Below are 15,261 nucleotides of genomic sequence, written 5' to 3'. Positions count from 1 at the left end.
AGAGGGGCCTGGAACCTAACTCCCTCACTTCCTATTGACTTACATTATAAATAGGGTTTCAATTTACAACGGTTTCGATTTACAACCATTCCTTCTGGAACCTAACCCCGGCGTAAACTGAGGGCTACCTGTATTTTAAAAAATATAAAAAAAATTGTTAAATCCAGCTTAGCACCCAGGTGGGAAATTGCTTAGCACTCAAAGGGTTATAGTCAAATATGAGGCAGCTGGAAGATTAGAGCATATGTATGTGTGTATAATATTTATAATATATATATGTATTGGGGGGGTATATATATATATATATATATATATATATATATATATATATATATACACACACACACACGTATCCAAATTGTTTAAACTATGGTGGAATTTTTCAATACGATCACTAGAACTTTATGCCACCCCAAAGTGTTTATGCAACATGGTTATGTGATATAAATAATTTGGCTGTTTGTTCTTTGGGATTATACAGTGTAGTTTTTGGGTCATTTGTGAAAACGTTATGTATATTTTGATTATGTAGAATTATGCCTCTGCCTCAATTACTAGAATGGATTTTGAAACATTGTTCACCGGTCCTGCAAGTGAAGAAAACAAAAAACAAAAACAATTGTGTGGCCCTTTGTTTGAAAAGGTTGGACACCCCTGGTTTATCCCATGGGGTGCTGGAAGGGTTTAGAACATGGGTGTCAATCCTTTGCAACTGAGGGGCCACATTGGAATATTTCCACTTGCAGGGCCTGTGTCAGAGGTCACGTTGCGGAACACTCTGCAGCCACTGAAAGGCTGTTACGTGCGTATCTACAGGGGGATTGCCCCAGGTAAGTTTTTTTCCTTTTTATTCACCTCAAATTTCTAAATTTAAAAACAAAATTGTGTATTTTGGACTGTATATTTAAACATTCTACTGATATGCTGCTTTAAAAACAAAAACTTCATTTCTCCAACATTGGTGTGTCCGGTCCACGGTGTCATCCTTACTTGTGGGAATATCTCTTCCCCAACAGGAAATGGCAAAGAGTCCCAGCAAAGCTGGCCATATAGTCCCTCCTAGGCTCCGCCCACCCCAGTCATTCTCTTTGCCGTTGCACAGGCAACATCTCCACGGAGATGGTTAAGAGTATGTGGTGTTTAGTTGTAGTTTTTTTTATTCTACTATCAAGAGTTTGTTATTTTAAAATAGTGCTGGTATGTACTATTTACTCTGAAACAGAAAAAGATGAAGATTTCTGTTTGTGAGAGGAAGATGATTTTAGCAGACAGTAACTAAAATCGATTGCTGTTTCCACATAGGACTGTTGAGATGAAGTAACTTCAGTTGGGGGAAACAGTTAGCAGACTTTTCTGCTTAAGGTATGACTAGCCATATTTCTAACAAGACTGTGTAATGCTGGAAGGCTGTCATTTCCCCTCATGGGGACCGGTAAGCCATTTTCTTAGTCTCAAACAGAATAAAGGGCTTAATATGGGCTATAAAACTGGTAGACACTTTTATGGGCTAAATCGATTGCTTTATTTGGACATTTTATACATGTTTATGCTGATAATTCACACTTATAAACTTGGGGAACGTTTTTTAACGTCAGGCACTATGTTAGACACCTTTTCCAGTCAGGAAGGGCCTTCCCAGTTGTAGGCTGAGCCTCATTTTCGTGCCATTACTGCGCAGTTGTTTTTGAGAGCAAGACATGCAGATGCATGTGTGAGGACCTGAAAGTAGTTGGAAAAATTCCTAGAAGGCGTCATTTGGTATCGTTTTCCCCTCTGGGCTTGGTAAAGTCACAGCAAAGGCTGTAGCTGGGACTGTATAGGGGTTAAATCTGTAATCGGTTTCGTTATTTTAAGGGTTAAAGCTCTGAAAATTGGTGTGCAATACTTTTAATGCTTTAAGACACTGGTGAAATTTTGGTAAATTTTGAACAATTCCTTCATATTTTTTCACATATTCAGTAATAAAGTGTGCTCTGTTTAAAATTTAAAGAGACAGTAACGGTTTTGTTTTAAAACGGTTTTTGTGCTTTATTGACAAGTTTAAGCCTGTTTAACATGTCTGTGCCTTCAGATAAGCTATGTTCTATATGTATGAAAGTCAATGTGTCTCCCCCTTCAAAATTGTGTGATAATTGTGCCATAGCGTCCAATCAATGTAAGGACAATACTGTCACAGATAATGAAGTTGCCCAAGATGATTCATCAGATGAAGGGAGTAGACATGGTTCTACATCATCTCCTTCTGTGTCTATACCAGTTTTGCCCACGCAGGAGGCCCCTAGTACTTCTAGTGCGCCAATGCTTATTACCATGCAACAATTGACGGCTGTAATGGATAACTCCATAGCTAATATTTTATCCAAAATGCCTGCATATCAGAGAAAGCGCGATTGCTCTGTTTTAAACACTGAAGAGCAGGAGGGCGCTGATGATAATGGTTCTGTCATACCCTCACACCAATCTGAAGGGGCCATGAGGGGGGGAGGTTTTGTCAGATGGGGAAATTTCAGATTCAGAAAAAATTTCTCAACAGGCTGAACCTGATGTTGTGACATTTAAATTTAAATTAGAACATCTCCGCGCACTGCTTAAGGAGGTGTTATCTACTCTGGATGATTGTGACAACTTGGTCATTCCAGAAAAATTATGCAAGATGGACAAGTTCCTAGAGGTTCCGGTGCACCCCAGCGCTTTTCCTATACCCAAGCGGGTGGCGGACATAGTGAATAAGGAGTGGGAGAAGCCCGGCATACCTTTTGTTCCCCCTCCTATATTTAAGAAATTATTTCCTATGGTCGACCCCAGAAAGGACTTATGGCAGACAGTCCCTAAGGTCGAGGGGGCAGTTTCTACTCTAAACAAGCGCACTACTATTCCTATCGAGGATAGTTGTGCTTTCAAAGATCCTATGGATAAAAAATTGAAGGGTTTGCTTAAAAAGATTTTTGTACAGCAAGGTTACCTTCTACAACCCATTTCGTGCATTGTTCCTGTCACTACAGCAGCGTGGTTCTGGTTCGAGGAACTAGAAAAGTCGCTCAGTAGAGAGACTCCATATGAGGAGGTTATGGACAGAGTTCACGCACTTAAGTTGGCTAACTCTTTTATTTTAGATGCCGCTTTGCAATTAGCTAGATTAGCGGCGAAAAATTCAGGGTTTGCAATTGTGGCGCGCAGAGCGCTTTGGCTAAAGTCTTGGTCAGCGGATGTATCGTCCAAGACAAAATTGCTTAACATCCCCTTCAAGGGTAAAACTCTATTTGGACCAGAATTGAAAGATTATCTCAGACATCACTGGGGGAAAGGGCCACGCCCTCCCACAAGATAGGCCTTTCAAGGCCAAGAATAAGTCTAATTTTCGTTCCTTTCGTAATTTCAGGAACGGACCGGCCTCTAATTCTGCATCCTCTAAGCAAGAGGGTAATGCCTCACAGTCCAAACCAGCCTGGAAACCGATGCAAGGCTGGAACAAGGGTAAGCAGACCAAGAAGCCTGCTACCGCTAACAAAACAGCATGAAGGAGTAGCCCCCGATCCAGGACCGGATCTAGTGGGGACAGACTCTCTCTCTTTGCTCAGGCTTGGGCAAGAGATGTTCAGGATCCCTGGGCGCTAGAAATAGTTTCTCAGGGTTATCTTCTGGAATTCAAGGAACTACCCCCAAGGGGAAGGTTCCACATGTCTCACTTATCCTCAAACCAAATAAAGAGACAGGCGTTCTTACATTGTGTAGAAGACCTGTTAAAGATACACCCAGTTCCAATGACGGAACAAGGAATGGGATTTTACTCAATCTGTTCGTAGTTCCCAAAAAAGAGGGAACCTTCAGACCAATTCTGGATTTAAAGATCCTAAACAAATTTCTCAGGGTACCATCGTTCAAAATGGAAACCATTCGAACGATTCTACCCACTATCCAGGAAGGTCAATGTATGACTACCGTGGATCTAAAGGATGCGTACCTCCATATTCCTATCCACAAAGAACATCATCAGTTCCTATGGTTCGCCTTTCTGGACAAACATTACCAGTTTGTGGCCCTCCCATTCGTATTAGCCACTGCTCCAAGGATTTTCACAAAGGTACTCGGGTCCCTTCTAGCGGTTCTAAGACCGAGGGGCATTGCAGTAGTACCATACTTGGACGACATTCTAATACAATCGTCATCCCTTTCAAAAGCAAAGGCTCATACAGACATCGTTCTGGCCTTTCTCAGATCTCACGGATGGAAGGTGAACATAGAAAAAAGTTCTCTTTCTCCGTCAACGAGAGTTCCCTTCTTGGGAACAATAATAGATTCCTTAGAAATGAGGATTTTTCTGACAGATGTCAGAAAGTCAAAACTTCTAAGCGCTTGTCAAGTTCTTCATTCTGTTCCACGTCCTTCCATAGCTCAGTGCATGGAAGTAGTAGGGTTGATGGTTGCAGCAATGGACATAGTTCCTTTTGCGCAAATTCATCTAAGACCATTACAACTGTGCATGCTGAAACAGTGGAATGGGGACTATACAGACTTGTCTCCAGTGATTCAAGTAGATCAGAAGACCAGAAATTCACTCTGTTGGTGGCTAACCCTGGGCCACCTATCCCAGGGAATGAGCTTCCGCAGACCAGAGTGGGTCATTGTCACGACCGACGCCAGTCTAGTGGGCTGGGGCGCGGTCTGGGAATCCCTGAAAGCTCAGGGTCTATGGTCTCGGGAAGAGTCTCTTCTCCCGATAAACATTCTGGATCTTAGGGCGATATTCAATGCTCTCAGGGCTTGGCCTCAGCTTGCAAAGGCCAGATTCATAAGATTCCAATCAGACAACATGACGACTGTTGCGTATATCAATCATCAGGGGGGAACAAGGCGTTCCCTGGCGATGAAAGAAGTGATCAAAATAATACAATGGGCGGAGGATCACTCCTGCCATCTATCTGCGATCCACATCCCAGGTGTGGAAAACTGGGAAGCGGATTATCTGAGTCGTCAGACATTCCATCCGGGGGAGTGGGAACTCCACCCGGAGATCTTTGCCCAGTTGACTCAATTATGGGGCATTCCAGACATGGATCTGATGGCGTCTCGTCAGAACTTCAAGGTTCCTTGCTACGGGTCCAGATCCAGGGATCCCAAGGCGACTCTAGTGGATGCACTAGTAGCACCTTGGACCTTCAACCTAGCTTATGTGTTTCCACCGTTTCCTCTCATTCCCAGGCTGGTAGCCAGGATCAAACAGGAGAGGGCCTCGGTGATCTTGATAGCTCCTGCGTGGCCACGCAGGACTTGGTATGCAGACCTGGTGAATATGTCATCGGTTCCACCATGGAAGCTACCTTTGAGACAGGACCTTCTTGTTCAGGGTCCATTAGAACATTCAAATCTGGTCTCCCTCCAGCTGACGGCTTGGAGATTGAACGCCTGATTCTATCAAAGTGTGGGTTTTCAGATTCTGTGATAGATACTCTGGTTCAGGCCAGAAAACCGGTAACTAGAAAGATTTACCATAAGATATGGAAAAGATATATCTGCTGGTGTGAATCCAAGGGATTCCCTTGGAATAAGATAAAAATTCCTAAGATTCTTTCCTTTCTGCAAGAAGGTTTGGATAAAGGATTATCTGCAAGTTCTCTAAAGGGACAGATTTCTGCTTTATCTGTCTTACTACACAAACGACTGGCAGCTGTGCCAGATGTTCAAGCATTTGTTCAGGCTCTGGTTAGGATCAAGCCTGTTTACAGACCTTTGACTCCTCCCTGGAGTTTAAATCTAGTTCTTTCAGTTCTTCAAGGGGTTCCGTTTGAACCTCTACATTCCATAGATATTAAGTTATCTTGGAAAGTTTTGTTTTTGGTTGCTATTTCTTCTGCTAGAAGAGTTTCAGTTATCTGCTCTGCAGTGTTCTCCGCCCTATCTGGTGTTCCATGCAGATAAGGTGGTTTTGCGTACTAAGCCTGGTTTTCTTCCAAAGGTTGTTTCTAACAAAAATATTAACCAGGAGATAGTTGTACCTTTTTTGTGTCCGAATCAAGTTTCAAAGAAGGAACGTTTGTTACACAATTTGGACGTAGTCCGTGCTCTGAAATTCTATTTAGAAGCTACAAAAGATTTCAGACAAACATCTTCTCTGTTTGTCGTCTATTCTGGTAAAAGGAGAGGTCAAAAAGCGACTTCTACCTCTTTCCTTTTGGCTTAAAAGCATCATCCGATTGGCTTACGAGACTGCCGGACGGCAGCCTCCTGAAAGAATCACAGCCCACTCCACTAGGGCTGTGGCTTCCACATGGGCCTTCAAGAACGAGGCTTCTGTTGATCAGATATGTAAGGCAGCGACTTGGTCTTCACTGCACACTTTTGCCAAATTTTACAGATTTGATACTTTTGCTTCTTTGGAGGCTATTTTTGGGAGAGAGGTTCTGCAAGCCTTCCGTTTAGGTAACCTGAATTGCTCCCTCCCTTCATCCGTGTCCTAAAGCTTTGGTATTGGTTCCCACAAGTAAGGATGACACCGTGGACCGGACACACCAATGTTGGAGAAAACAGAATTTATGCTTATCTGATAAATTACTTTCTCCAACTGTGTGTCCAGTCCACGGCCCGCCCTGGTTTTTTAATCAGGTCTGATGAATTATTTTCTCTTAACTACAGTCACCACGGTACCATATGGTTTCTCCTATTTTTTCCTCCTGTCAGTCGGTCGAATGACTGGGGTGGGCGGAGCCTAGGAGGGACTATATGGCCAGCTTTGCTGGGACTCTTTGCCATTTCCTGTTGGGGAAGAGATATTCCCACAAGTAAGGATGACGCCGTAGACCGGACACACCGTTGGAGGAAGTAATTTATCAGGTAAGCATAAATTCTGTTTTTGAAGTTTAATTGTATAGTTTAAATTCCTTCTCTATGCCTTCTGGTTTGAACCTGTTTCCAATACAAGAGCAGATTACTCTGCTCTACTCGTGCACAAAAGGGACATGTCTTGTGACACTTCTCCAACTTTGACCGATGGTAGTTTCTCAAACCAACAAGCAGAATTCAAGCAATTTGTGCATGCACTTTTTATTTAGAGCAAACTTGTTGCTTCCAGTAACGTGGTGTTTAAACTGCTTAAAGGGAAAGTATACACTCATTTTCATATAACTGCATGTAATAGACACTACTATAAAGAATAAGATGCACAGATACTGATATAAAAATCCAGTATAAAATGGTTTAAAAATGTACTTAGAAGCTTTCAGTTTAGCTCTGTTGAAAAGGCAGCTGGAAAGCCCACTGCAAGTGGGAAATAAGACACTCCCCCTTCCCCCTTCTTTTGCATATGAAAAGACCCTTTACACAAACAGGAGCAAGCTGGAGAAGGTAGCTGACGGTATTCACATAAAGCTTTGGGGCTTGGTTAGGAGTCTGAAAATCAGAGCAAAAAATAAGCAAAATTATACATTTAAAAAAACCCCCAAAAACTTTATGGGCTTTATAAATAGATCTACAAAACATTTATGCAAAGAAAAAATGAGTGTATAATGGCCCTTTAATTTAACAAAGAAACCAATTTTTAGGAGATAACGTATATAATAAGAAAATAAGGTCTAACTTTTTTTTCTGAGAGAAAAGTTGATAAATTAAATTTTATATATTTTTTTTTACTTTTTTTATAAACGTTTTCCTTATTAGGGGCCTTTTTAAACTTTTTCACTTTTTTTTTTTTTTTTAAAACAGGATTTGAATGAAAGGTTAGGTCAAAACTTTTTTTTTTTTTTTTTTTTTTTAAAAGAGGAAATACCAATTTGTGCACAACTAGTCTGCAGGGAAGCAGCTTACTTGCTGAGAGAAGATCACTGCTACACCTTTCTTGGTGGCCATTGTTTCACAAGCACACACTTTTTTTTCAAGGCTTTAATGTTAAAATACCCTCTCCCAAGCATTGTTTTTGTAGTTTGAAACTAGCTCCCCAAAGGCTAAGGGGAAAGGTTGTAATAGTCTGTGCTTGGGGGGAAAATGCATCTGTCCAAATATCCTCTTGTCTTGTCACTGAAGCAATGACTAATTTTCCTTTGCATGTGTGTTAAAAAAAAGACACAAAAAGAACCCTTCTGTATCTCTCAAGGTGCATCAATGAAGAGCATTGGAGACGCAAAAGTGAACCTGTTCCAGGAGTCGCCAAAGAGGAGATCAAGATCAAGAAGTAATTGAAATTTGTGTACACTAGTTTCTTAGTGGTCCTGAATACGTTCCTGAAATGCCTCTTTCTGAAAATGTTAATCTGTTGTGGATTCCTAAAATTTTAGTATCTAATAGGTGTAGTGATGATTCTTTTTTTTCTTTTTTCTTTTGTCCTTTTCACAGGAAAAACAAACTGCATGTAATGTTAAAAAAAAAAATAAAAAAAAATCATGTATGCTTTGTCATGCAGCAAATACATCTGTCATGTTCCTACCAGTTATAATTCTAATAATTGTTCCCAGCTTCTTGTTAAAATAGATGTTAAACATTATATTGCTAGAGGAACTTTTTGAATTAGCTGTGTCTCCATTATAAGGAGAATATGCAGCCAGTGAATTACTAGTTTTAAAGAAGAACTGTCTTTTATAAATATTAATATATTTTCTTAAAAATGACATTGAGCTTAAGCTTGTTTGTAGATTCCCTTTACTCCCCCCCCCCCCCCCCCCCCCAAACAGCAGCTTTGGCAGCTCCCATGTTTACTTTAAGGAATAGTGCACTGTAAATTTTTTTTTTTTTTTACCTTAATGTGTTTACAATGACTTGTTATACCAGCTGCAGAGTATAAAATGTATGAGAAATTGCTCCGTTTAGGTTTTATATATTCAAAATAGCTATGTTGTTCTTTGAAACCAAAACTTATCAAAATGGGTTGAGCCTGGAGGGAAATAGGATATCTCTCTAGTTTATCACTTTCTGTACACACATGCTTCTTTATATTATCTCTCTAAGCCAAAGCCCAATAATTGAAACAATTGAAAATCAACATACCTCTACCTTCTACTGGGAGTGTAATTTCTTACACTGACTATATTTACACAGGTTTTCTGCAACCTAAACTTAAAGGGACATGATACCCAAACGTTGAAACACTTAAAAGTGATGCAGCATAGCTGTAAAAATCTGACTAGAAAATATTACCTTAAAATCTCTATGTAAAAAAGATATTTTACCTCAAAATGTCCTAAGTATTCACACCCCACTGTAAAGAGATTTAAAGCGGCAAATCAGTATGCCTGTCCTGGGACTTGCCTCATGCACATATTTCATTATTCAGGAAAGTTTTCTATGATATCTCATGAGCTCACAGTGACTGCTGATTGGCTGCTGTTCATTTCTTCCTTTTTGACATGCAGCTGGGCAGTAACTGAAATAACTTTTTACACAGCAGAGGAAATTGTGAGGCCAAATATCTTCCTTTTTTACATTGATATGCTCAGGTGACGCTTTCCTATCAGCTTTTTACAGTTATGCTGTATCATTTTCAAGTGCTTTATCAAATAAGTATTATGCCCCTTTAAAGTATAGTAACATTTATAGCTATTTCAAATGCCGAAAATAAATTGTTTAAAGTCTCCTTTTGCTTTAATGCACTGCAGCAGATTAAATGGGTCACTGGAAACAAATTTAATGTTGAGAAAAAAATAGTTAAACTGTCCCCTTTTAAAGGACCATTAATTTGAGTAGAATTGCATAATAGTCATAATAAAAAGACAGCAAAATAACTGTCTGAATTTTAAAATGAATAGTTTTTTTATTCTGACAAGTTTTAAAGTGAACTTTTTTCCCTGCCCCCTACATCATGCGAAAGGCAGCATGCAATCACAAAATGTGTATACTTTGAACTCGTGCAAATGCTCTGCAGGAGCTGGTGCCTGTGTGCATTTGAAAATGGAAGGACATTTTTTTTCCAATTGCATGCTTTGTATGGATAATGAAAGTTTTAACTTTAACTTTAGTGTCCTTATTGCTTTGGTCTGTTTGCAGCAGCTGATCAGAGAAGATTTACTAATTTGCTTTTAGCTATCCTAAAGCGTTTAGAGACTTAAAGGGACAGTTTACTCAAATAATTTCTCCCCTTTAATTTGTTCCCATTGATCCACTTTACCTGCTGGAGTGTATTAAATTGTTTACAAGTATTTCCATTACCCTTATATTGACATTTAAAATAGTTTATTTTGCCTTTATCCCCACCCATCCTGAAAGTTTTTGCCCTCAAGGCCAAGCTGTGTTAAAACAGCCAGTAGAAGAAATTACACTCCAAGTGGGTTATAAAAGAGATAAGGTAATAAAATGTTAATTTTCCATTGTTCTCTCCAAGTATTGGTGATTGGTTTATAGACAGATATAAGATAAACAAGCAGGTATATGTACACATTGTGATAAAGTAATGAGATCTGATTATACCTACAAGCTCAACCCATTTTATTAGGTTGTGGCTTCAAAACACAAAATCGGCTAATTCATATACACAAATGAGCCTTAAAAAAGCAAATCACATACATTTTATACTCTGCAGCTGGTAAAAAGTAATTAGAAACACATTAAGGGAAAAACAATTTTATAGTATACTGTCCCTGTAAATGATTGAAATTGCTAAAAGTAGTATTAGCCCCTACAGCCAAAAAGACGTACATATACATTGTGTGGTACTTTGGCTATCGTACCGCACAACGTATATGTGCGTATATATATATATATATATATATATATATATATATATATATATATATATATATATATATATATATATATATATGTATATAAATATATTAGGGCTGGGCGATATGGGCAAAAAATGAAAATCGCGATTTTGGACCTAAAAAAATTTGCTATTTCTTTTACAAAGATATGACAAGTCCACGGATTTCATCCTTACTTGTGGGATATTAAGCTCCTGCTAACAGGAAGTGGCAAAGAGCACCAGAGCAGAGCTGTATATATATAGCTCCTCCCCTTCCCCTCCACCCTCAGTCATTCTCTTTGCCTGTGTTATACAAGGAAGATATGGTAAAGTGAGGTGTTAGTTTTAGTTTCTTCAATCACAAAGTTTTTTTATTTTAAATGGTACCGTTGCGTACTATTTTCCTCAGGGGGATATGGAAGAAGATTTCTGCCTGAGGTTTGATGATCTTAGCATTTCTAACTAAGATCCACGCTGGTTCCCACAAAGACTTCTGAATGTAACCTTGAGGCATCTTCAGTGTGGAGACCGGTTTCATGCTACAAGCAGCATTAAGGTATGTGCAGCCTTTTTTTCTGAGGAGACTTGGTGTATCAGAACTGGCTGGCATTATTTCCCTGTATGGGAATGGGTTAAGCAGTAAAACCTATTTTAATAAGAGGGGTGTTACTGGAGTCCCTATTTTATATTTATCATTAGTTGATATTTGGGCATTATGTGACATGGGAGACGATATAAAAAACGATGTTTTATGTTTTTTATTTTTGGCACTTAAAACTTATTGGTTTTATGTTTAAGGGTTATATTGTGTGTGTATTTTTACTTTAGTGCAAAACTGCATTTCCATGTGGTGTTTGGGCCTACTCCAACTTTTGACCTTAAGGGGCAGAGCCTATTTTGGCGCAATTTCTTCAGGCTTAGCAGCAGCAAACAGTAACTCGGTGGCTCCTGGACTGTGTAGCTGGTCTGAAGGGTTGGAAACTTGTTTCGAAGTACCCTGGGGGCAGGTAGGCGCCACATCAGAGCTGTGGCGAGGTGCAGAATGTATTTTTATCTGTTTTGTCTACATGTTGATACAAGTACTTCTAAAGCCTTATTTCTGCCCTTGCTTCTGGGTGCAGTAATTTTTGGATTAACCAACGATATTAAGTTAAATTTGGGAATAATTTAACGTTTTTTGTGCATTTTGGAAAAATTGTAAACTTTTTTTCTTAAAGGCACAGTACACGTTTTTGTCATTTTATTTTATGCTATAAATAAGTGTTTTAAACGACTTTTGTGGTATTACTAGTCTGTTCAACATGTCTGACATTGAGGTTTCTCATTGTTCTATGTGTTCAGAAGCTATTGTGCAACCCCCTCTAACATTATGTAACTTTTGTAAAAAGCATATTTTAAATAAAGTAAGTGTGCCTAAGGATGATTCTCAGTCTGAAGAGAATCAGGATATGCCATCCAATTCTCCCCAAGTGTCACAACCTTTAACACCCACACAAGCGACACCTAGTACTTCTAGTGCGTCCAATTCCTTCTCTCTGCAGGAGATGGCTGCAGTTATGTCAACTACCCTTACAGAGGTATTGTCTAAATTACCAGTCTTACAGGGTAAACGCAGTAGGTCAGGTATTAATGTGAATACTGAATCCTCTGATGCTTTATTAGCGATTTCTGAGTTGGGGATTAGGGAATTACTGTCTCAGGGTGAAATTTCTGATTCAGGGAATGTTTTGCCTCAGACAGATTGGGATGCTATGTCATTTAAAGGGACAGTCAAGTCCAAAAAAAACTTTCATGTTTCAAATAGGGCATGGAATTTTAAACAACTTTCCAATTTACTTTTATCACCAATTTTGCTTTGTTCTTTTGGTATTCTTAGTTGAAAGCTAGACCTAGAAAGGCTCATATGATAATTTCTAAGCCCCTTGAAGGCCGCCTCTAATCACATGCTTTTGTATTTGCTTTTCACAGCGGGGGGGAGCTAGTTCAGGTAATCCCTATAGATAACATTGTGAGCACGCCCGTGGATTGTGGCACACTGCACTAATTGGCTAAAATGAAAGTAAAAAGATAATAAATAAAATGTCATGTGATCAGGGGGCTGTCAGAAGATGTTTAGATACAAGGTAATCACAGAGGTAAAAAGTATATTAATATAACTGTGTTGGTTATGCAAAACTGGGGAATGGTTAATAAAGGAATTATCTTTCATTTTAAACAAAAAAAATTCTGGTGTTGACTGTCCCTTTAAATTTAAGCTTGAACACCTCTGCCTGTTGCTTAGGGAGGTTTTAGCGACTCTGGATGATTGTGATCCTATTGTGATTCCTCTAGAGAAATTGTGTAAAATGGATAAATATTTGGAAGTTCCTACTTACACTGATGTTTTTCCGGTTCCTAAGAGAATTTTGGAAATTATTAGTAAGGAATGGGATAGACCAGGTATTCCGTTTTCTCCCTCTCCTAATTTTAAGAAAATTTTTCCTATATTAGATACCATTCGGGACTCATGGCAAACGGTCCCTAAGGTAGAGGGAGCTATATCTTCCCTAGCTAAGCGTACTACTATACCCATTGAGGACAGTTGTGCTTTCAAGGATCCTATGGATAAGAAATTAGAGGGTCTACTAAAGAAATTATTTGTTAATCAGAGATTTCTTTTACAACCTATGGCTTGCATTGTTCCAGTAACTACTGCAGCAGCTTTTTGGTTTGAGGCTCTAGAAGAGTCTCTTAAGGTTGAGACTCCATTAGATGACATTCTAGATAGAATTAAGGCTCTTAAGCTAGCTAATTCTTTTATTACTAATGCCGCTTTTCAAATTGCTAAATTAGCGGCAAAAATGCAGGATTTGCTATTTTAGCACGTAGAGCATTGCGGCTCAAATCTTGGTCTGCTGATGTGTCATCAAAACATAAGCTTTTAGCTATTCCCTTTAAAGGTAAGACTCTTTTTGGGCCAGAATTGAAGGAGATCATTTCTGATATTACAGGAGGTAAGGGCCATGCCCTACCTCAGGATAGGTCGGTTAAAATGAGGGGTAAACAGAATAATTTTCCTTCCTTTCGGAACTTTAAAGGAGGACCCCCCCCCCCGCTTCTTCTTCTTCTTCCACAAAGCAGCATGAAGGGGTGGCCTCCGATCCGGGACCGGACCTAGTAGGGGGCAGACTTTCTTTCTTTGCTCAGGCTTGGGCAAGTGATGTTCAGGATTCCTGGGCACTAGAAATAGTGACCCACGGTTATCAATTTGAATTCAAGGATTTTCTCCAAGAGGGATATTTCATCTTTCAAAACTATCTGCAAACCAGATAAAGAGAGAGGAGTTCTTACGCTGTGTAAAGGACCTTTTTACTATGGGAGTAATCTGTCCTGTTCCAAAATTGGGACAGGGGTTTTACTCAAACCTATTTGTGGTCCCCAAAAAAGAGGGAACGTTCAGACCCTTTTTGGACCTCAAGTGTCTAAACAAATTTCTAAGAGTTCCATCATTCAAGATGGAGACAATTCGAACGATTTTGCCAATGATCCAGGAGGGTCAATATGACTACCGTGGATTTGAAGGATGCTTACCTTCATGTTCCAATCCACAAAGATCATCATCGGTTTCCTCTCCTCCCACGCGTGATTGCTCGAATCAAACAGGAGAGAGCTTCAGTGATCCTGATAACGCCTGCGTGGCCACGCAGGACTTGGTATGCGGATCTAGTGGACATGTCCTCTCTGCCACCGTGGAAACTTCCGTTGAGTCAGGACCTTCTCATTCAAGGTCCTTTCCAACATCCAAATCTAATTTCTCTGCAACTGACTGCGTGGAGATTGAACGATTGATTTTATCGAAGCGAGGATTCTTTGGTTCAGTTATCAATACTTTGATACAAGCTAGAAAGCCTGTCACTAGAAAAATCTATCATAAGATATGCCGTAAATATCTTTTTGGTGTGAATCCAAGGGTTACTCATGGAGTTAAGTTAGGATTCCTAGGATTTTGTCTTTTCTCCAAGAAGGATTGGAGAAAGGGTTATCAGCAAGTTCCTTAAAGGGACACATTTTAGCTTTGTCAATTCTGTTTCACAAACGTTTGGCAAATGTATCGGATGTTCAGTCTTTTTGTCAGGCTCTATCTAGAATTAAGCCTGTATTTAGACCTATTACTCTTCCCTGGAGTTTGAATTTAGTTCTTAGAGTTCTGCAAGGGGTTCCGTTTGAACCTATGCATTCCATAGATATTAAACTATTATCTTGGAAAGTTATGTTTTTGGTTGCTATTTCTTCTGCTCAAAGAGTTTCTGAGCTTTCAGCATTACAGTGTGATTCGCCTTATCTCATATTTCATTCTGATAAGGTGGTTTTTACGTACCAAACCTGGGTTCCTTCCTAAGGTTGTTTCAAATAAGAATATTAATCAGGAAATTGTTGTTCGTTCCTTGTGTCCTAATCCTTCTAAGAAGGAGCGTCTGTTACATAACTTGGGCGTGGTCCGTGCCTTTAAAGGGACAGTCTAGTATAAATTAAACTTTCATTATTCAGATAGGACTTTTAATTTTAATCAACTTTCCAATTTACTTTTATAATCAAATTTGCTTTTTTCTCTTGGTATT

The 15,261-nt window shown here is 39.4% G+C and overlaps 1 protein-coding gene across 3 annotated transcripts in view; it reads left to right on the top strand.

Annotated features, from left to right (window-relative positions):
• LOC128650345 (histone-lysine N-methyltransferase NSD2) overlaps positions 1-15,261 on the top strand; it is a 448,512-nt gene that overhangs the window by 224,976 nt on the left and 208,275 nt on the right. For 2 of the 3 annotated variants that reach the window (XM_053704216.1, XM_053704217.1), the window contains 2 exons: positions 747-830; positions 8,084-8,161. In XM_053704216.1, the coding sequence (XP_053560191.1) occupies positions 747-830; positions 8,084-8,161 (162 nt within the window). The remainder of the gene's footprint in view (positions 1-746; positions 831-8,083; positions 8,162-15,261) is intronic. The other variant, XM_053704218.1, reaches the window with a different exon arrangement.

Source organism: Bombina bombina, chromosome 2, assembly GCF_027579735.1.
Source record: "Bombina bombina isolate aBomBom1 chromosome 2, aBomBom1.pri, whole genome shotgun sequence".
Lineage (NCBI taxonomy): Eukaryota > Metazoa > Chordata > Amphibia > Anura > Bombinatoridae > Bombina > Bombina bombina.
Note: the sequence above shows the minus strand (reverse complement) of the source record. Positions and strands in the feature narration are given on the sequence as shown.